At 48.5% G+C, this 21,687-nt stretch overlaps 1 protein-coding gene across 2 annotated transcripts; it reads left to right on the forward strand.

Moving 5' to 3' along the window:
- Nucleotides 1-1,432: 1,432 nt before the first annotated feature.
- Nucleotides 1,433-21,304, forward strand: ABCF1 (ATP binding cassette subfamily F member 1). 2 transcript variants are annotated; one of them, XM_032140932.2, is made up of 25 exons: nt 1,433-1,566; nt 7,760-7,806; nt 8,171-8,281; nt 8,442-8,571; nt 8,717-8,754; nt 8,839-8,946; nt 10,284-10,358; nt 10,438-10,551; nt 12,405-12,518; nt 13,065-13,187; nt 13,607-13,707; nt 13,804-13,889; nt 14,187-14,326; nt 14,413-14,561; nt 15,254-15,337; nt 15,549-15,673; nt 15,870-15,982; nt 16,125-16,296; nt 16,465-16,539; nt 16,632-16,702; nt 19,685-19,717; nt 19,803-19,971; nt 20,149-20,213; nt 20,306-20,378; nt 20,535-21,304. In XM_032140932.2, the coding sequence occupies exons 1-25, from the start codon at nt 1,494-1,496 to the stop codon at nt 20,699-20,701; spliced, it is 2,556 nt and encodes an 851-aa protein (XP_031996823.1). In that variant the 5' UTR covers nt 1,433-1,493; the 3' UTR covers nt 20,702-21,304. The 2 variants fall into 2 exon arrangements, with proteins under 2 accessions (XP_031996823.1, XP_031996824.1); XM_032140933.2 differs by having other exon boundaries at nt 8,445-8,571.
- Nucleotides 21,305-21,687: the final 383 nt, after the last annotated feature.

A 21,687-nucleotide genomic window follows, 5' to 3' on the forward strand; every position in this document is an offset into this window, starting at 1 on the left:
CCTGTAGTCCCAGCTACTCAGGAGGCTGAGGCAGGAGAAGGGCGTGAACCCAGGAGGCGGAGCTTGCAGTGAGCTGAGATCGCGCTGCTGCACTCCAGCCTGGGCGACTGAGCGAGACTCCGTCTCAAAAAAAAAATTTAAAAAAAAAAGATCTCAGAGAAGATGTCCCATAAGCAGTTGAATTCATGAGCCTGGAGCTCGGGGAAGAAGTTGGGGGCCAGCAAGAGAAGTTTGGGAATCTTCATTGGTTATAGATGGTATTTAAAGTCAGGAGGTAATAGGTGCTAAGTCTATATTAAGGAGAGTGTCAAAGATTTAGCCCTGAGGCACTTCAACATTTAGACTTCAGGAGAAGCCCATTAGATGCAAAGGAAACCTATAGAGAGTAGTGTCCCTGAAGAAAACAAAGGAAGGAGGGAGGGAGTGACCAAGTCTATCAAACATTGATGGGAGAGTGAGTAGGATGGCCCCAGATCTGTTGACTTTGGCAAGTGTGAATTCAGACACTGGTGGCAACAAAAGCATGATTGTAGTGGTTTGAGAGCTGACAGAACTACAGGAGCACCTTGCTCAAGCTCCCATATTAAGTGGTAGAGTTAGAAGTGAACCAAAGTCTTGATTGTGGTGATAGTTTACTGGGTTTATGCATGTCAAAACTTATTTAAGTGATACTTTGCAGTTTATTTTGGGTGCCATTTTATTTTGTGTACAGTTTATTATATGTCAATTATATCTCAGTAAAGCTGTTACCAAAAAAAATAAATGAACCGAAGCTCCACTGCACCATGACTTCTGCATGTTGGGCTCCAGTTCCCTGTTTACAATTGTACACTTCGGGATTTTGTGACACATTTCAACACTGGACCGATCACTGGACCGATTAGACCTCTCCCTTAGTCATTGGTCTGCGCTGTCTTTTCTGCCCATGACCCAGTCTCGCGCCCCATGACCCTCTCCTAAAACACGCGCAGTCTCCTCTCTCGTCCCCTTCCTCTCTTGTCTCTTCCTTGCCTACCAGCCTCACCTGATGGGCTCGTGTTCTCTCCGTCCCCGATCCACTCGGGCTCCGGCAGCTGCTGCTTGGGCGCCTTCGGCATCGCGGTGGCAGAGCTAGAAACGAGAGTTACAGATAGAAACTAGAATATGCTTTTTTAAAAAACAAAAAACAACAAAAAAATCCAGTATGCCTCAACTCCTTCATACTAGTAGGAAATTATCATGTTCATTCCTTGAGTCTCGCGGCGTCGGGAGGTCACGGCGTCAGGCTTCCCATACCGTAGTAAACGCCATGTGGACGCGACTGGACCAAGCGGACGCCGGCCCCGCCCCGTCATTGCAGACCACGCCTCCTCTGAATCAGGGCCACGCCCCCGAGATGACGGCGAAGCTCGCACGTGCTCAGCCCGGGGGCGGGGTTGGCCGCGCCGGGTTCCCCGCCGCCGGAAGCGGAAATAGCACCGGGCGCTGCCACAGTAGCTGTAACTGCCACCGCGATGCCGAAGGCGCCCAAGCAGCAGCCGCCGGAGCCCCAGTGGATCGGGGACGGAGAGAGCACGAGCCCATCAGGTGAGGCTGGTAGGCAAGGAAGAAACAGGAGCAGAAGGGGAAGAGAGAGGAGACTGCGCGTGTTTTAGGAGAGGGTCATGGGGCACGAGACTGACCGGGCCCCTGCGGGGGTTACTGCGCATGCGTGCCGTGGGCCCGGGAGGAGTTTGCCGGACAGTGGTGGGTTTGGAATCGGGGTTAAAGGAAAGAGATCCAGATGTCGCACGTGACCTAAGCGAGACTGGGCAAGAGAAAAGAAAGAGCATATGGCACCAAGGGACAGATGGAGAGAAATGGGAAAACCTTGCTTAAAAAATGTGGACATCCGCCCCACCACACACTGTATTCCACCAGGAATATATGAGCCCTGCCTCGACCTCCCCGTTCCCTCTCTGCGCGCGCATACACACACCTTGGGAGCCTGTGATCCCACTTGTTTCTCAAGAGAGGGTGACTGCTTCATGGTTTCTTTCTTAAGACACACCTCTCACTCAACTGGAGCAAGAGTGTAGATTTTTGATATTGGAATGAGGGTTAAGGTTTACTTAAAAAGCAGCGAAAGTTTGCTAAGCGCCTGTTTTTAATTAAGCACTCTATATACTGTGCTTTGAGAGGGGAAGGAAAAAAACATGAAGATATCCTTCCAGGGTTGAAGTCAGTTTTAAGGGGGAGATAAATTGACACAACTAACTACAGTAGGTACACAGTAACTAATTTTAAAAGCACTTATTGGATGCCTACTGTATAGTAGGTACTGTGTGGAGGAAGTGGGAATGTAGAGATAAAAGATAAAACTTTTCCTCAAGGGACAACCCAGTATAGTGAAGGGTCAGAGCATTAACCAGACACACTGGTTGTCAGAGTATGATGAACGTGCTTAAGAATGCTATGGGACTGTAGAAGAGAGACAGGTAAGGGAGTGTCAGCAAAGCCTCCCAAGAATATGTAATAGCTGAGTACTTTTTTTTTTTTTTGAGGCACAGTCTAGCTCCATCACCGAGGCTGGAGTGCAGTGGCATGAACATGGCTCACTGCAGCCTCCACCTCCTGGGTTTAAGGGATCTTCCCATCTCAGTCTCCCAAGTAGTTGAGACTACTGGCATGCACCACCACACCTTATTTTTAAATTTTTTGTAGTCATAGGATCTGGCTATGTTGCCCAGGCTGGTCTCAAACTCCTGGGCTCAAGTGATTCTCCTGCCTTAGCCTCCAAAATTGCTGGGATTACAGGCGTGAGCCACTACACCTGCTCCCCTGAGCTTATTCTTGAAAGATCATCGTGAATTAGCAAAGGGAAGCGCATTCCAAGCCAAGGAAGTTTGTGGAAAGGTAGAGATGTAGGCAAGCCTGACTGGTCCCACTAGAGCCTGGTGACTAGTGTGATGAAGTCAGAAGGATGCTCAGGAGACAGATAATGAAAGGCTTTAGATGCCATTTCGAGGAGTTTAATCCTAAAGACATTAAGAAGGAAGGCCCACTGAAGTGCATAAGGAATGATTATGACCAGTTCACCCTGTAGCACTGGGCAATGGAGAATGGCCTTGAATTGGTCAAGATGGAGGCAGGGAGACCATTTAGGGGGCTCTGGCCATGATCTAGGTGAGAAGTGGTAAGGGGATAAGCCAAGGCCTGAAGAATAAAGAGTTACTAAGGAGGCAGCATTGATCGGAACTGAGAACTGATGAAATGAGGGGAGAATTAAGGATGACACTTAAGTAACCCAGTGACTAGTAGACTATTAACTGAAAGCAGTAATGGGCAGGAGAGTAAGTGGAAAGAGATAAGGTCAACATTTGAATGCTGAGTTAGGCGTTTCTGAGGAATTCCAAAAAGGAAATGGCAAGAAGAGAGTTTGTTTAGTCACTGTGGAGAGACAACTAGACTAGGAGTAAAGACACAGGCAAGTATAGTTGAAGTGCTGGATGTGGAAGAGTCCCCTAGAGAGTGTTTGCAGATTGAACCAAAAAGAAGGTGAAAGGTGGGAACGCTAAAGAACTTCAGCAATTGCAGGAAGCAGGTAGGGAAAGAGGCTGAAGAGATGAGACTGAGAAAGGCAAACAGCCAGAGAAACTGGAGGCAAACCAGGAGTGAGCAAGATCCCAGAAATTAAATAATGATAGAAGAGAATAAAAAAGGTGTGGAGGTAGGCAGCATGGAATGCTGCAAAGAAGTCAGGCAAAATAAGGACCAAAAAATACTTAGTGGTTTGAGGAGCTAAGGGATCAGTGGCAACTTTGGCAGAAGTAGTGTTCATTTGGAGATGATACCAGATTGCAGTATGTTTGAAAGGTATGGGAGAAGAGAAAGTGAAGCTTGTGTGAATTTCAATTTTGAGATCCAATGAGGACAAGAATACAAAACAGTAATGGGGGAGAGGGGTATAAGGGTAAAGAAGGCTTTCTTTTTTGCTTTGAAGGAGCAGCTTAAGCCACATACAAAAGGAGAGAAGACACAGTGTATCTCTAGCCACACTTAATCTTTTTTTTTTTTTTTTGAGACAGAGTCTTGCTCTGTCGCCCAGGCTGGAGTGCAGTGGCACCATCTAGGCTCACTGCAAGCTCGGCTTCCCGGGTTCACGCCATTCTGCTGCCTCAGCCTCCTGAGTAGCTGGGACTACAGGTGGCCGCCACCACGCCCGGCTAATTTTGTGTATTTTTAGTAGAGATGGGGTTTCACCATGTTAGCCAGGATAGTCTCATCTCCTGACCTTGTGATCCTCCCGCCTCGGCCTCCCAAAGTGTTGGGATTACAGGTGTGAGCCACCTCGCCCTGCCTAGCCACACTTAATCTTTTTCAGTTCCTTGGGGATTATACTTTCTCACAATGAACCTGTTCAGAGGCTTTTCCTGTCCCTATGATCAGGTGGATAAGAGTGATTAAAGTACAAAAGATTTTTTTGGTTTTGGTGGGTTTTTTTGTTTGTTTGTTTGTTTGTTTGTTTGTGATGGAGCCTTACTCCAGGCTGGAGTGCAGTGGTGTGATCTCAGCTCACTGCAGCCTCAATCACAGGCTTAAGCCATCCTCCCATGTAGCTGGGACTACAGGCACACACCGCCATGCCTGGCTTATTTTTTGTTTGTTTTTGTTTTTTGTTTTCTGGAGAGATGAGGTCTTGCTATGTTGCCCAGGCTAATCTTGAACCTCTGGCCTCAACCAGTCCTCCCACCTTGGTCCCCAAAATGTTGGGATTACAGGCGTGAGCCACTGCGCTTGGCCACAAAAGAGATTTAAAGCAAGGAGAGATGGTATGGCTGTGTTAGTCCTTGGGGAGAAATTAGTGTCTGGGATGAGTCAGTCGTCTGTGTTGATAAGGTGAGCTGATCATGTTTTTCCTTCTTAGGTACTTCAGTAGATCCTTCCTCCTAATGCCTTTAGGATTAAACTCCTTGGAATAGCATATAAAGCCTTTTATTATTAATCCTGCACAACTTTTCAACTCTCACACTAGTCACCCAATACTGGGCTCAGATTTTTTTCTTTAATTTTTTTGTTTGTTTGTTTTTTGTGGTTTGTTTTTTTGGGGAGGAGAAGGGCCCCAAATTTTGAAATGTGTTCTGGATGGAGGATGCAGATTAAGCAAAGACAGACATGAGCATGCCTGGGACTTCATAAAGGATCAGAAAGAAGCCAGTATCGAGACCACAGGTGTGGGTAGGGAAACAGAAAAGATAGGGTAGGGCTGTTTTAGTCTGTGAAGCCTTTAATTATTGGGATTGTCTCTTGTTACCTCTAGTTTTTTGGAAAAGTAGATGCACCATAAAACTTTCCTGAATAAATGATTACTTTGGAATACATGGAATTCTAGTCTGAGAATATTTTAATGTAATAGATGGTGGATACCATTGACTTTTTTTTTTTTTGAGACAGAGTCTAGCTCTGTCACCCAGGCTGGAGTGCAGTGGCGCGATCTTGGCTCACTGCAACCTCTACCTCCCAGGTTCAAGCGATTCTCCTGCCTTAGTCTCCCAAGTAGCTGGGACTACATGCGTGCTCTACCACACCCAGCGAATTTTTGTATTTTTAGTAGAGATGGGGTTTCCCCATGTTGTCCAAGCTGGTCTCAATCTCCTGACCTCGTGATTCACCCACCTTGGCCTCCCAATGTGCTGAGATTACAGGTGTGAGCCACCGCACCCGTCCAATTTTTTTTTTTTTGTAATGTTAAATACTGAAATGCTTACGGGTAGAATTAGATAGCAGTGGATGGAAGGGATATTTTAGAAGAGAAGATAATAAATAGGCCTAAGCCTGAAGGGAAATCATGAGGCTGCTGGCTGCCTCCAGTAGGGGAGGAAGTTGGATATGGTCCTCTACCTTCAGGGAAACAAGGATGGACAGAGGGGGAGAGCTAGAATCTGTTGAATCTGTTTTGGCTTTACTGGGAATACAGGCTAAACAGTCTCTCAGGTTACTCTCTAGAATGAAAGCACACAGACAGGTAAATATGACACAATGTGATGTGTGCTATAATATTCAAGCAGGACAAGTAAGGCATAGACCCAGGTGTTCATTTGCTTACCAGATAACTCTATTTACATGACCTGTAGGTTTTACAAATAACGTGTCCCCCTGGCCAGGCACAGTGGCTCAGGCCTGTAATTCCAACAGTTTGGGAGGCTGAGGCAGGAGGATTGCTTGAGGCCAGAGGTTCAGGATTAGCCTGGGCAACATAGTGAGACCTCCTCTCTAAAAATTATTATTATTTTTTAATTAGCCAGGCATGGTGGCGCTTGCCTGTAGTCCTAGCTACTCAAGAGGCTAAAGCGTGAAGATCACCTGAGCCTAGGAATTTAAGGTTACAGTGAGTTATGATCATGCCACTGCATTCCAGCCTGGGTGACAGAGCAAGACCCTGTCTCTTAAAAAAAAAAAAAAAAAAAGGAGGGTGTGTGGGTGTTGTATACGTGTGTATATACACATATCTCCCAAATTGAATTTATAATATCTTCTTCCTTTCTATAAGACCTTCTCTTCCACTGCCTCCTTAATTAATAAATGGTACCACTTAGCCCGGCTAATTTTGCCAGCTAAAAACATAGGAGTCATCTCTGAGTGCTCTTTTTTTTTTTTTTTTTTTTTTTTTTTTTTTTTTTTTTTTTTTTTTTTCCTGAGACAGAGCCTTGCTCTGTCACCCAGGCTGCAGTGCAATAGCGCAATCTCAGCTCACTGCAACCTCCGCCTCCTGGGTTCAAGCAATTCTCCTGTCTCAGCCTCCTGAGTAGCTGGGATTACAGGCGCCCGCCACTATGCCCGGCTAATTTTTTGTATTTTTAGTAGAGTCTGGGTTTCACCATGTTCACTAGACTAGTCTTGGACTCCTGACCTCAAGTGATCCGCCTGCCTTGGCCTCACAAAGTGCTGGGATTACAGGCATGAGCCACCGCGCCCGGCCGGGTGCTCTTTATTCCCCACCTCTAGCCCCATCCTATGAATTCTTTTTTCTGTCCCTTTGTCACCACCACCCAGACTACTCTGACAGCCTCCCCAACAGATTTCCCACTATGCTTATTCCCTCCCATTTGCTGTACTCTGAAGCCAGAGTGAAACTTTAAAGTGTGAAAGTGATCATACCAATAAAGTCCCCACTCCTTAACCTTACTACAAGGCCCTCACTCCAGCCTTACCTTGCACCATTCTCCCCTCAGTCTGTAAGCTTAGCCATACCAAACCTTTCCCTGTCTTTCAGTGTGTGTGCTTTCTCACAGCTGGGCCTGTGCACAGCACTGGAATTACACGATGTGTCTGACTAACTTCTCATACTCTTCATTACTTCAGTTATTAGCTTAAATGCCATCTTTTTAGAGAGGCCGCCACCAGAGATGAAGCCAGCCTCTCCCCCACCACCAAGTAGGCTTTTCCTTTTCTTTTGGAACCTTCAGTACACCTGGAATTACCTATTTAAAAATCTCTCTTCCTGTAGCCTGCAAGCTCCAGAGGAGACCACAGTTGTCTTGTTCATTGCTATAATCCCCTACGCTAGCACAATATCTGACACATGGTAGCTGTTTAGTAAATAAATACTTACTGGATGAGTGAATAGAGATGGGGATGATTATTTCTGCAGGAGTTGTGAGACAGTACAAATATTTAGGAAGTGATAGTTAAGCTAGAAAAATAATAAAATAGGATAGAGGCTACAGAGATCTTTGCAGGGGAGATCAGGCTGCTTTGGAATTTGTAGATAAGCATTCACGATGTCCGCTTAACTTTCTAGACAAAGTGGTGAAGAAAGGGAAGAAGGACAAGAAGATCAAAAAAACGGTGAGAAAATGATGGTTGAGGATAAGAAATGACTATGGATGTTTCCAAGCTAAATAAATAGCCATGTGAAGGAGGTGGGAGGTCCAAGGGAGGAGAAAAGATCTTGTCAAGAGAGGAGATAGGCTGGGCACGGTGGCCTACGCCTGTAATCCCAGCACTTAGGGAGGCAGAGGTGGGAGGATAGCTTAAGCCCAGGAGTTTGAGACCTGCACACTCCATTCTCCACAAAAACAAAAAAGAGAGAGAGAGACAGGAGGTAAGGTGAGGGTGGAGTGGAGGGCCAGTGGGCCCATGTGTGGCAGAGCACAGCTTGATTGGATTGCTCTTGGAAACATGTTTACCTGTATCTTAACTCCCTTTATAGTTCTTTGAAGAGCTGGCAGTAGAAGATAAACAGGCTGGGGAAGAAGAGAAAGTGCTCAAGGAGAAGGAGCAGCAGCAGCAGCAGCAGCAGCAACAGCAACAGCAACAGCAGGTACAAGTGCCACAGGGCCCGCCAATCCTGGGAGGCATCTGGGCTCCACCAAACCCTTTCCAGCCCATGTTGCTCCATTCAGCTGATTGGGGAACCCTCTGTGAGGCAGAAATATGGCAGGGGCCTGGGCTTCGTTTTCTCACTGTTCTTTTGCTCTCAGCAGCAAAAAAAGAAGCGAGATACCCGAAAAGGCAGGCGGAAGAAGGATGTGGATGATGATGGAGAAGAGAAAGAGCTCATGGAGCGTCTTAAGAAGCTCTCAGTGCCAGCCAGTGATGAGGAGGATGAAGGTAAATGACCTGAGGGGGAATGGGTACCTGGAATCCATGAGTCCTGGAGAGTGATACCTCATACCTTGATCTTCAAGTTGGATTCAATTGGGGGGCCAGACATCGTAATTCTTTCCTATCTCATGTTCTCCCCTTGTCATTTCAGTACCTGCCCCAAAACCCCGCGGAGGGAAGAAAACCAAGGTAAGCCATCTGTGTGGTAAACAGAGACTCCAAGGATGCAACCTTGACCATCCTACTGACTTCTGTGGCCCTTTCATTCTCTAGGGTGGTAATGTTTTTGCAGCCCTGATTCAGGATCAGAGTGAGGAAGAGGAGGAGGAAGAAAAACATCCTCCTAAGCCTGCCAAGCCAGAGAAGAATCGGATCAATAAGGTGACAGTGGTGGCTCGATCAGTCACTCTCACTCCATTTAGCACCTTCTGGCCATGGTGGAGTAATTTCCTGCTTTTAAACTAGCTCTTCTCGGTCTGTCTTACTTATACTGTTAAAATCATCTTTTTAGAATACATGCCCAGGCGGGCACAGTGGGTCACGCCTGTAATCCCAGCACTTTGGGAGGCCGAGGTGGGCGAATCACGAGGTCAAGAGATCGAGACCAGCCTGACCAACATGGCGAAACCTCATCTCTACTAAAAATATAAAAATCAGCCAGGCGTGGTGGCATGCGCCTGTAATCCCAGCTACTTGGAAGGCTGAGGCAGGAGAATCACTTGAACTTGGGAGGTGGAATTTGCAGTGAGCTGAGATTGAGGCACTGCACTCCAGCCTGGACAGCAGAGCAAGACTCCGTCTCAAAAAAAAAAAAAAAATGCCCTTTTTACCACTCAGAAATCTACAGTGATTCTGTTGCTTTAAGTACAGAACCTGAAACAAAGCCCCAGGTCCTTGCTCTTCTACTTGTGACTCTTCTGCATGTGCATCTTAGTACATGTCCATTTGAGCTCTCGAGAAAGCCTCCAGTGCTAGTGCCACCCACTCTAGTGGTGCACGTGCCTGACTTATAATCCTTAGCCTTGCTGATGTTCCCTAGTTATCTCTTTGCTATCTAGTCTGAAGCTGGAGGGTAGGGTTTTTCTGGGTCTCATTTTTCGTCAGCAGCACTCAATATAGATGGTCTCCAACTTCTGCTTTGGCGTACGATTTTTCTACTTTATGATGGTGTGAAAGTCATACTCATTTAGGGTACTCCTCAATTCATGATGGGGTTATGTCCAGATAAACGCATCATAAGTTGGAACTTTTTTTTTTTTTTTTTGAGACGGAGTCTCACTCTGTTGCCAGGCTGGAGTGCAGTGGCGTAATCCTGGCTCACTGCAACCTCCGCCTCCCGGGTTCAAGCAGTTCTCCTGCCTCAGCTTCCTGAGTAGCTGAGATTACAGGCACGCACCACCATGCCCAGCTAATTTTTGTATTTTTAGTAGAGACAGGATTTCACCATGTTGACCAGGATGGTCTCGATCTCTTGACCTTGTGATCCACCTGCCTTGGCCTCCCAAAGTGCTGGGATTACAGGTGTGAGCCACCACACCCGGCCAAGAACTATCATTTTTATTTAAGTTTCTGGTGGGTTTATCGGGATGCAACCTGATTGTAAATGGAGGAGCATGTGTATGGTTAACACAGTAGACTCTCTAGAAATGCTTATTACACAGCAAAGTAGCACAATAATTTGTATGTATGTGTGTAATGTGTATGTGTGTCTCCTCCAGGCCGTATCTGAGGAACAGCAGCCTGCACTCAAGGGCAAAAAGGGAAAGGAAGAGAAGTCAAAAGGGAAGGCTAAGGTGAGAGAGTAACTAGCAGGAGGAGGTATTGGGGCCCAGTAATTAAAGCATTTCATCAGACCTGTCTTTTCCCTATTAGCCTCAAAATAAATTCGCTGCTCTAGACAATGAAGAAGAGGATAAAGAAGAAGAAATAATAAAGGAAAAGGAGCCTCCCAAACAAGGGAAGGAGAAGGCCAAGAAGGCAGAGCAGGTGTGTATTTGGTGTTGGGGGAAGGTGGAATGAGGGACTAGGGCTTCCAGGGTCCTTATGGGAGAGTCAGGATCTGAGGATATAGTTATTATCCCAACAAACCTTTTTTCTTTTCTTTTTTTTGGGGAGAGTGGTGGGGGTGGTGGTTTCGTTTTTGTTTTTGTTTACACAGGATCTTACTCTGTCACTCAGGCTGGAGTGCAGTGGTGTGAACACGGCTCACTGAAGCCTCAACCTCCTGGGCTCAACAGATTCTCCTGTCTCAGCCTCCTGAATAGCTGGGACTACAAGTGTGCACCACTACCCCTGGCTAATTTCTTTATTTTTAGTAGAGAGACGAGGTCTCACTATGTTGCTCAGGCTGGTCTTGAACTTCTGGGCTGAAGCAGTCCTCCTGCCTCAGCCTCCCAAAATGCTGGGATTACAGGTGTAAGCCACCATGCCCAGCCAGCAAACTTTTTCTATAAAGGGCCATATAGTAAATGTTTTTGGCTTTGCAGGCCACATACAATCTCTATCACATATTCCTTTTTTTTTTTCTAACAACTCTTTGAAAATACAAAAATTATTTTTATAAAGTTCAGGAGCTATATAAAAACAAGTGTCAGGTCAGCCTTGGCCCATGGGCTGCAGTTTGCAACACCTAATCCAGTGAGGAAAGGGCCTGGAATTTATCTCAGATGATCTGGGTCCTGGCTGTGCCTTCACTGGCTCTGTGACCTTGAATACATCTTCCCATCCCCTTGGGTCTCACTTGTCTCCTTTGTGTGATAGAAGGAGGAGTCTGGAGATCTCTAGGGTCCCTATGCGTCTGGCACTTCCTAATTCTGTGATTCTGCTTGATTCCTCTGACTGCGCTGGAGCTTCCTGATCTTTTTTTTTTTTTTGAGATGGGGTCTCACTCTATTGCCCAGGCGCAATCTCAGATCACTGCAACCTCTGCCTCCCGGGTTCAAGCAATTCTTCTGCCTCAGCCTCCCAAGTAGCTGGGACTACAGGCATGTGCCACCATGACCGGCTGATTTTTTGTGTTTTTAGTAGAGACAGGATTTTACCATGTTAGCCAGGATGGTCTTGATCTCCTGACCTTATGATCTGTCCATCTTGGCCTCCCAAAGTGCTGGGATTACAGACATGAGCCACCATGCCCGGACAGCTGCTACCTGATCTTTTCTTTGCATGTTAACAAGGAAACCACAGAAACTCATTTTATACAAATGAAACTCTTGAAATCCATTTACTCCACCTTCAGTTACATTGTATTGGGAGTTACATTTATAGGGACATATGTGTTGTCACATTTCATAAATACACATTCATACCATTTGTCTTGTACCATTCCTGGTAGCAGAAATTGATAAAGGACCTCAGGGAGACCAGGGGCTGGGTATGAGAATGAGAGAGGATCCCAAGATATTTTAGGACTCTGAGTAGTGAATGAAAGAGCTGGCTGTGGAACTGGGGCAGGGACAGGGGGCAGATGATATGAAATCTGAGTTCTAGAAGGAGTCCCTAGTGTTTTTTTTTTTTTTTTGAGACGGAGTCTTCCTCTGTCACCCAGGCTGGAGTGCAATGGCACAATCTCGGCTCACTGCAAGCTCCTCCTCCCAGGTTCACACCATTCTCCTGCCTCAGCCTCCCGAGTAGCTGGGACTACAGGTTCCCGCCGCCACGTCCGGCTAATTTTTTGTATTTTTAGTAGAGATGGGGTTTCACCATGTTAGCCAGGCTGGTCTTGATCTCCTGACCTCGGGATCTGCCCGCCTTGGCTTCCCAAAGTGCTGGGATTACAGGCATGAGCCACCGCGCCCAGCCAGGAGTCCCTAGTTTTGACCATCCCCGGGTTCTCACAGGGTTCAGAGGAAGAAGGAGAAGGGGAAGAAGAGGAGGAGGAAGGAGGAGAGTCTAAGGCAGATGATCCCTATGCTCACCTTAGCAAAAAGGAGAAGAAAAAGCTGAAAAAACAGGTAAGACCTTGGTTCTTAGTGGTATTTTTAAATACTTAAACTAGGAGACATGCGATTGGGGACACGAAGGAAAGCTTTGGGGGCTACTCCAAGTAAAACAATCGGAGTAAGAAAATAATTGTGTTCTGTGAGCCTTATCTCAGTGTCTGATGACATGGGCTGTTTCACTTTGGGGTTTTTTGTTTGTTTTTTGAGACAGGGTCTCACACTGTTGCTCAGGCTGGAGTGCAATGACGTGATCTCTGTTCACTGCAGCCTCAACCTACCAGGCTCAAGTGATCCTCCCACCTCAGCCTCCCGAATAGCTGAGACTATGGGTGGCACCACCATGCCTGGCTAATTTTTGTATTTTTTGTAGAGACAGTATTTTAGCATGTTGGCCAGGCTGGTCTCAAACTCCTGAGCTCAAGAGATCCACTTGCCTCAGCCTCCCAGAGTGCTGGGATTACAGGCGTGAGCCAGCATGCCCAGCCAGCATGGGCTGTTTCATGGTGATGGGAAACCGGTAGACTGTGGCTTCAAATGTAGTTTTTCCTACCTTCTCAGATGGAGTATGAGCGCCAAGTGGCTTCATTAAAAGCAGCCAATGCAGCTGAAAATGACTTCTCCGTGTCCCAGGCAGAGATGTCCTCCCGCCAAGCCATGTTAGAAAATGCATCTGACATCAAGGTAAGGTCTCCAGGGGCCCCTTCCAGTCCACTTACCTAGGGAAGAGCCAGTTCTCTCATCTTCCCTGAGTGGCTGTGGTGTGTGAATGGGTTAGTTCAGTGGGAAGAAAGATTGGAGGCATTTTCCACACCTTAGGTTCTGCCAACTTGAGCAAGAAGATAGAAAAACCAGTAGAAGTGGGGTCCACCCTTGGCAGAAAATAGTGTGGGACAGACTAGACTAGCTGAGGATGCGTGGGGCTCCCATTACAGGCAGTGAACAGGGCGGGGACCGGCTGTGGGGAGAGGAAGGGGATTATGCTGGAGGTAGCGGTTTGTCAGAGGCTTCCCTGCAGGGAGAAAGTGGCCGCTCCTGTCCCAAAGGGAGAATTTTCATGTGATCATCCCTTCCCTCTGCCACCTCTTTCCTGATGGCTGCAGCTGGAGAAGTTCAGCATCTCTGCTCATGGCAAGGAGCTGTTCGTCAACGCAGACCTGTACATTGTAGCCGGCCGCCGCTACGGGCTGGTGGGGCCCAATGGGTGAGAAGAGGAGGGAGCTGGAGGCAAAAAAGGGCCTGGAGGGAAAAGAAGAGATTTCTCAGTGGTGGCCAGGTCCTAATAGCTTTTATTCCCCAGCAAGGGCAAGACCACGCTCCTCAAGCACATTGCCAACCGAGCCCTGAGCATCCCTCCCAACATTGATGTGTTGCTGTGTGAGCAGGGTGAGGCCAGTGGGGAGAAAAGGGGCTTGGTGGGGTGGGCAGTTGGGTAGAAAAGCCAGCCAAGAATAGAAGAAACTGTGGCTATGGAGTTGGAAGGGATGTGGAGGGAGACTGGAGACCGGGAAAGGGATGCTAAGGAAAGGAGGGGAGGGTCAATGAGGAACTTGAGAGTGTTTTATTTGGAACAAGTACAAAGAGCTGGGCAGGGTCAGGCAAAACAGAAATGTAATTGAAGGGAAAGAAGGATGAGACTTTTGGCTCTTGAGGCTGCCTGACTGTTCTCCCTCTGCCTCCCAGAGGTGGTAGCAGATGAGACACCAGCAGTCCAGGCTGTTCTTCGAGCTGACACCAAGCGATTGAAGCTGCTGGAAGAGGAGCGGCGGCTTCAGGGACAGCTGGAACAAGGGGATGACACAGCTGCTGAGAGGCTAGAGAAGGTAGAGGAGATGGCGCAGGGGACACAGGCTAAGACTCGGGGGTTCCTGGGACCCTCAGACATGTGTCCTCTTCTCCCTCCTCCCAGGTGTATGAAGAATTGCGGGCCACTGGGGCGGCAGCTGCAGAGGCCAAAGCACGGCGGATCCTGGCTGGCCTGGGCTTTGACCCTGAAATGCAGAATCGACCCACACAGAAGTTCTCAGGGGGCTGGCGCATGCGTGTCTCCCTGGCCAGGTGGGCCATTCACCTCACTGCCCTCCCTTCCAGCCTCAGACCACCAGGGCCCTTTCCCTCTTTCCTTTCTCATTCTTCCAAGGCCAATAGGGAGGCTCTAGGCTTACCTCTCCCTCTTACTATCTGTGTTGTGAGAACTCAGGGTTTTTCTCTATTTCTCTCCCTACTTGGTGAGTTCTCATCAACATACCCTGCACCTGGGCACAATGGGTCATGCCTGTAATCCCAGCACTTTGGAAGGCAGAGACAGGAGGATTATCTTGAACCCAGGAGTTTGAGACCAGCCTGGGCAATATAGCGAGACTCTATCTTCACAAAAGGGGGAAAAAAACATATCCTAGCGTGGGCAACATAGGGAGACCCTGTCTCTACAAAAAATTTAAAGATTAGCTGGATATGGTGGCTCACGCTGTGGTCACAGCTACTCTGGAGGCTGAAGTAGAAGTATCACTTGGACCTGGGAGATTTAGGCTACAGTGAGCCCTGATTGTGCCACTGCATGACAGCCTGGGCAACAGGGCGAGACCCTGTCTCAAAAAAAATTAAACCGTATCCTGCCCAAGAACTTCTCTGAGGAGAGCTTGGGAAGGAGCGTTCATGGTCTCAGGCTCTATCTCCCTGAGTTTTCTCTGGCGTTGTCTGAGCAAGGATCTTTCTCTCCCTGACCCTGCCCTCTGCTACCCACCCTCTAGGGCACTGTTCATGGAGCCCACACTGCTGATGCTGGATGAGCCCACCAACCACCTGGACCTCAACGCTGTCATCTGGCTCAATAAGTGCGTTACGGCCTTTGCATCATTGGTTCCCATTCTGCACTTTCTTCCCCTTCCCTCCCTGCCCTGTTTTCCTTTAGCCCTTCTCTACTGTGCCTGTGACAGCTCTATTCAGACCCCCCTTTCCCTCCCAGCCCCCGTTGTCTGCCTGCTTCCCCTGACTTCTCTCTCACTTGACCACTGTGACACTTACACCCTGTTCTCTGAAACCCAGCTACCTCCAGGGCTGGCGGAAGACCTTGCTGATCGTCTCCCATGACCAGGGCTTCTTGGATGATGTCTGCACTGATATCATCCACCTCGATGCCCAGCGGCTCCACTACTATAGGGGCAATTACAGTAAGTAGGATTGTGTGTGGATGCAGGGAAGAGATAGAACCTCGAAAAGAGGCCTGAGTGGGAGGGCCTATTTAGATAAACTGAATCCTGTCAGAATTCCAGACAGTGATGCCTACCCCGTCACCACCAGTCCCTGGTTGTCCCTTTGCTGGGGAGAGGAGCAACCATTGATGCCCAGTCCCCTCTTCTGCCCCAGTGACCTTCAAAAAGATGTACCAGCAGAAGCAGAAAGAACTGCTGAAACAGTATGAGAAGCAAGAGAAAAAGCTGAAGGAGCTGAAGGCAGGCGGGAAGTCCACCAAGCAGGCGGTGAGCACCTGAGGGACTTCTGGGCTGGGGGCCACTCTTCTCTCCTTACAGTGGAGGAAGAAGGAGACTCTGGAACGCTGGCCTGCATTTCAAGGACTGCTGTGCAGGGCTCAGATTTCTCTTTTTTCCTCTTTCTCTCCAGGAAAAACAAACGAAGGAAGCCCTGACTCGGAAGCAGCAGAAATGCCGACGGAAAAACCAAGATGAGGAATCCCAGGAGGCCCCTGAGCTCCTGAAGCGCCCTAAGGAGTACACTGTGCGCTTCACTTTTCCAGACCCCCCACCACTCAGCCCTCCCGTGCTGGGTCTGCATGGTGAGTGCTGTGGACCTCTGCTCCTCCACAGGAAGCACCAGAAGCATGTATGTGCACCCCAAATTCTCCACCAAGGCTGAAATTGCTCCTGTTTTCCAAGGCCAGCACATGAGAGGGACTTTGCAGGGACTGAAAAGAATATAAATTGCTTCTTTTCCTGGCCTTCAGGTGTGACATTCGGCTACGAGGGACAGAAACCACTCTTTAAGAACTTGGATTTTGGCATCGACATGGATTCAAGGAGTGAGTTGGCGGGGTTGGCTCAGGGATGTGTAGCAGGAGCCACAGGGAGAGTCTCTGGGGACCTCTTTGACCACCTGTCTTCCATCTTGCAGTTTGCATTGTGGGCCCTAATGGTGTGGGGAAGAGTACGCTACTCCTGCTGCTGACTGGCAAGCTGACACCGGTGAGTCCTGGAGCCAAGAAGAGAGAGCATGAGAAATGTGAAGACACAGCTGCTTTTGCCAGAAGCTGGAATCAGGGAGCCTCTCGAGAATGTAGAGTTAAATACAGAACTCATCATAGATGATTCATTTCCCTAAGAGGGGCAGTAGAGGAGGAAAGAGCTTAGATCATGGAGGAGAGCTAAGAGAATTAAGATAGAACTGGGGGGCACACCCACGTGTTTTGGTTATACAAGAAATACATGTCTTTTATAGAACGATTAAAAATTGCATAAATGGGCCGGGCACAGTGGCTCACTCATGTAATCCCCACAGGGATCACCTGAGGTCAAGAGTTCCAGACCAGTCTAGCCAACATAGTGAACCCCGCCTCTACTAAAAATACAAAACTTAGCCGTGTGTGGTGGCACGCACCTACATCCCAGCTACTCAGGAAGCTGAGGCAGAATTGCTGGAACCTGGGAGGTGGGAGTTGCAGTGAGCTGAGATTGCACCATTGCACTCCAGCCTGGGCAACAGAGCGAGACTCCATCTCAAAAAAAAAAAAAAAAAATTGGCCTGGCGTGGTGGCTCACGCCTATAATCCCAACTCTTTGGGGGAGGCTGAGGTGGGCAGATCACTTGAGCTTAGGAGTTAAAAACCAGCCTGAGCCCGGTGCAGTGGCTCACACCTGTAATCCCAACACTTTAGGAAGCCGAGGCGGGCAGATCACCTGAGGTCGGGAGTTCGAGATCAACATGGAGAAACCCCATCTCTACTAAAAATATAAAATTAGCCGGGCGTGGTTGCGCATGCCTGTAATCCCAGCTATTTGGGAGGCTGAGGCAGGAGAATCACTTGAACCCAGGAGGCAGAGGTTGCAGTGAGCCAAGATTGCGCTATTGCACTCCAGCCTGGGCAACGAGCAAAGCTCCGTCAAAAAAAAAAAAAAAAAAAAAAGACCAGCCTGAGCAACATGGTGAAATCCCATCTCTACTAAAAATACAAAAATTAGCTGGGTATGGTGGTGCACGACTGTAGTCCCAGCTACTCAGGAGGCTGAGGTAGGAGAATTGCTGGAGTCCAGGGGGCAGAGGTTCCAGTTAGCCGAGGTCGCGCCACTGGACTCCAGCCTAAGTGACAGAGTGAGACTCTGTCTCAAAAAAAAAATGCGTAAGTCAAGAGAAAAATCTGGAGATAACCAGTTTTTTTTTGTTGTTATTGTTTTGTTTTGAGACGGAGTCTCACTGTCGCCCAGGCTGGAGTGCAGCGGTGCGATCTTGGCCCACTGCAACCTCCACCTCCCAGGTTCAAGATATTCTCCTGCCTCAGCCTCCTGAATAGCTGGGATTATAGGTACGCGCCACCATGCCCAGCTAATTTTTGCATTTTTAGTAGAGACGGGGTTTCACCATGTTGGTCAGGCTGGTCTCGAATTCCTGACCTTGTGATCCGCCCACCTCAGCCTCCCAAAGTGCTGGGATTACAGGCGTGAGCCACCACGCCCAGCTGAGATAACCAGTATTAATGTTTTAGTGGATATCTTTCTCCGTTTTTCTTTGCAAATGTGCATATAATTTTTAACAAAATTAGGCTGTCATATGAGTTCTTTTGTAGCTGGATTTTTCCAAATATATCAAGCATTTTTCTATGCAATTACTTATTTCGTATGAGTCTACCTTTTTTTTTTTTTTTTTTTTGAGACAGTCTCACTCTGTCACCCAGGCTGGAGTGCAGTGGCACAATCTCGGCTCACTGCAACCTCCGTCTCCCGGGTTCACGCGATTCTCGTGCCTCAGCCTCCTGAGTAGCTGGGACAACAGGCGCGTGCTACCACCCCCAGCTAATTTTTTGTATTTTTAGTGGAGACAGGGTTTCACCGTGTTAGCCAGGATGGTCTCGATCTCCTGACCTCATGATCTGCCTGCCTTAGCCTCCCAAAGTGCTGGGATTACAGGCATGAGCCACTGCGCCCAGCCAAGTCTACCATTTTACTTGAACTTTTCTAATATATTGCCATCTAGTGTGTTAGAAAGTTTGTAGCCATTTCGGCTCCCTCCAGCAGTGTTGAGAGGCCATTTTCTCATATCCAGAGATTAGATCTTTAGAAAGGTGTTATTAGATCCTCCCCAAAACACTAAACTTGCCACATGAGGCCCCTACGATGTACCAGTCGTGAGTCTCGCTGTATGGAGAGCAGGTGTTCTTTGGCTGTGGTTAGTCCCTCCTGCTTGTCCCTGTTCTCCCTCTATTTTGCTTAACTCCCCTTTTGCCCCTTAACTCTTCTACTTTGCTCACCATGCCTTTGTCATATTAGGGGAACATCCCTGTTCCTTTTCTTTTTTGAGACAAAGTCTTGCCCTGTCCCCGAGGGTGGAGTGCAGTGGTGCGATCTCAGCAACTTCCACCTCCTGGGTTAAAACCATTCTTGTGCCTCAGCCTCCTGAGTAGCTGGGATTATAGGCATGTCCCACTATGCCCAGCTAATTATTGTATTTTTAGTAGAGACAAGGTTTCACAATGTTGGCCAGCCTGGTCTCGAACTCCTGACCTCAAGTGCCTCCTGACCTGCCCTCCTTGGCCTCCCAAAGTGCTGGGATTACAGGCGTGAGCCACCGTGCCCAGCCCCTATTCCTTTTCTTATGCATACTTGTCCCTGGCCCATTTCTGGTGTTTGTCTCTCCTTCAGAAAAGTTGGTGTATGGACGAGGTCAGGAGATCGAGACCATCCTGGCTAACATGGTGAAACCCCGTCTCTACTAAAAATACAAAAAATTAGCCGGGTGTGGTGGCAGGCGCCTGTAGTCCCAGCTACTGGGGAGGCTGAGGCAGGAGAATGGCGTGAACTCGGGAGGTGGAGCTTGCAGTGAGCCGAGATCATGCCACTGCACTCCAGCCTGGGGGACAGAGCGAGAGTCCGTCTCAGAAAAAAAAAAGTTGATGTATGGAGCTGCAGCACCTTTTTCCCTTGCCCTCCTCTTAACTACTTTCTCTTCCCTTGCAGACCCACGGGGAAATGAGAAAGAACCACCGGCTGGTAAGTTGGCATTGGGATTTAGGGAATGATAATCTGATGGAGGAAGTGTGACTTTAACCGACCACCTCCCTCTCTTCTCGGGCAGAAAATTGGCTTCTTCAACCAGCAGTACGCAGAGCAGCTACGCATGGAGGAGACGCCCACTGAGTACCTGCAGCGGGGCTTCAACCTGCCCTACCAGGATGCCCGCAAGTGCCTGGGCCGCTTCGGCCTGGAGAGTCACGCCCACACCATCCAGATCTGCAAACTCTCTGGTACCACTGCAGGGGCCAGGGAGGGTGCCCTTCACCTTATCATTCATGTCTACAAACTGTACCTAGAGGAACCGAGAATGAGGGAGCCTCAGCTCACAAACTAGCACATCTTGAGGGTTTGCCTTCAGAATGTGAGGTGCTAGAAGGTGTGACAGCCCTCCCCTTTCTTTGCTACAGGTGGTCAGAAGGCGCGAGTTGTGTTTGCTGAGCTGGCCTGTCGGGAACCCGATGTCCTCATCTTGGTGAGTGAGCTGGGCTGTGGGAAGAGGGATAAGGGTAACAGTAATGGAAGATGGGAGTTGCAGTGTTCAGTCATGGAATTCCTCCTCTGTAGGATGAGCCAACCAATAACCTGGACATAGAATCTATTGATGCTCTGGGGGAGGCCATCAATGAATACAAGGGTGGTAAGTCAGCTGAGAGTGTGCCCTCCTCCCTGCTCCATGGGGACCAAGCTGTAGTGTCCTTCACTACAGAAGGGCCTAGGACTCCCTTATTTCATGTTCTGATTCCCCTCTTCCTCCTTTCTTCCTGCCCTCTGTTCTTGCTATCTTTCTTCAAAGCTGTGATCGTCGTCAGCCATGATGCCCGACTCATCACAGAAACCAACTGCCAGCTGTGGGTGGTGGAGGAGCAGAGTGTTAGCCAAATCGATGGTGACTTTGAAGACTACAAGCGGGAGGTGTTGGAGGCCCTGGGTGAAGTCATGGTCAGCCGGCCCCGAGAGTGAGCTTTCCTTCCCAGAAATCTCCTGAGAGACATACTTGTGTGGCCTAGAAGTCCCCTGTGGTCTCCCCTTCTCCTCTGAAGACTGCCTCTGGCCTGCAGCTGACCTGGCAACCACTCAGGCACATGAAGGTGGAGTGTGACCTTGATGTGACCAGGATCCATTTCTCTGAAAGACTTGTTTGTTCTGCTTTTCTTCATATAACTGAGCTGGCCTTATCTTTGGCACCCCCTAAACAAACAAGAGGTGACCACCTTATCGTGAGGTTCCATCCAGCCAAGTTTATGTGGCCTATTGTCTCAAGACTCTCATCACTCAGAAGCCTGCCTCTGGTTTACGCTACAGCTTCACCCCAGCTGCCCCCTGGTCTTTGGGTGGTGCTGTTCTTTTCTGGTGGATTTAATGCTGACTCACTGGTACAAACAGCTGTTGAAGCTCAGAGCTGGAGGTGAGCTTCTGAGGCCTTTGCCATTATCCAGCCCAAGATTTGGTGCCTGCAGCCTCTTGTCTGGTTGAGGACTTGGGGCAGGAAAGGAATGCTACTGAACTTGAATTTCCCTTTACAAGGGGAAGAAATAAAGGAAAGGAGTTGCTGCCGACCTGTCACTGTTTGGAGATTGATGGGAGTTGGAACTGTTCTCAGTCTTGATTTGCTTTATTCAGTTTTCTAGCAGCTTTTAATAGTCCCCTCTTCCCCACTAAATGGATCTTGTTTGCAGTCTTGCTGACAGCGTTTGCTGTTTAAGGATCATAGGATTCCTTTCCCTCAACCCTTCATGCAAGGAAAAAGCAAAGTGATTCATACCTTCCGTCTTGGAACATGGGTCTCTTTCCTTTTTTTTTTTTTTTTGACATAATCTTGCCCTTTCACTCAGGCTAGAGTGCAGTGGCATGATCTTGGCTCACTGCAGCCTCCACCTCCCGAGTTCAAGCAGTTTTCCTACCTCAGCCTCCCGAGTAGCTGGGATTACAGGCACATACCACCAGGC

This window comes from Hylobates moloch, unplaced genomic scaffold (assembly GCF_009828535.3).
Source record: "Hylobates moloch isolate HMO894 unplaced genomic scaffold, HMol_V3 SCAFFOLD_20, whole genome shotgun sequence".
Lineage (NCBI taxonomy): Eukaryota > Metazoa > Chordata > Mammalia > Primates > Hylobatidae > Hylobates > Hylobates moloch.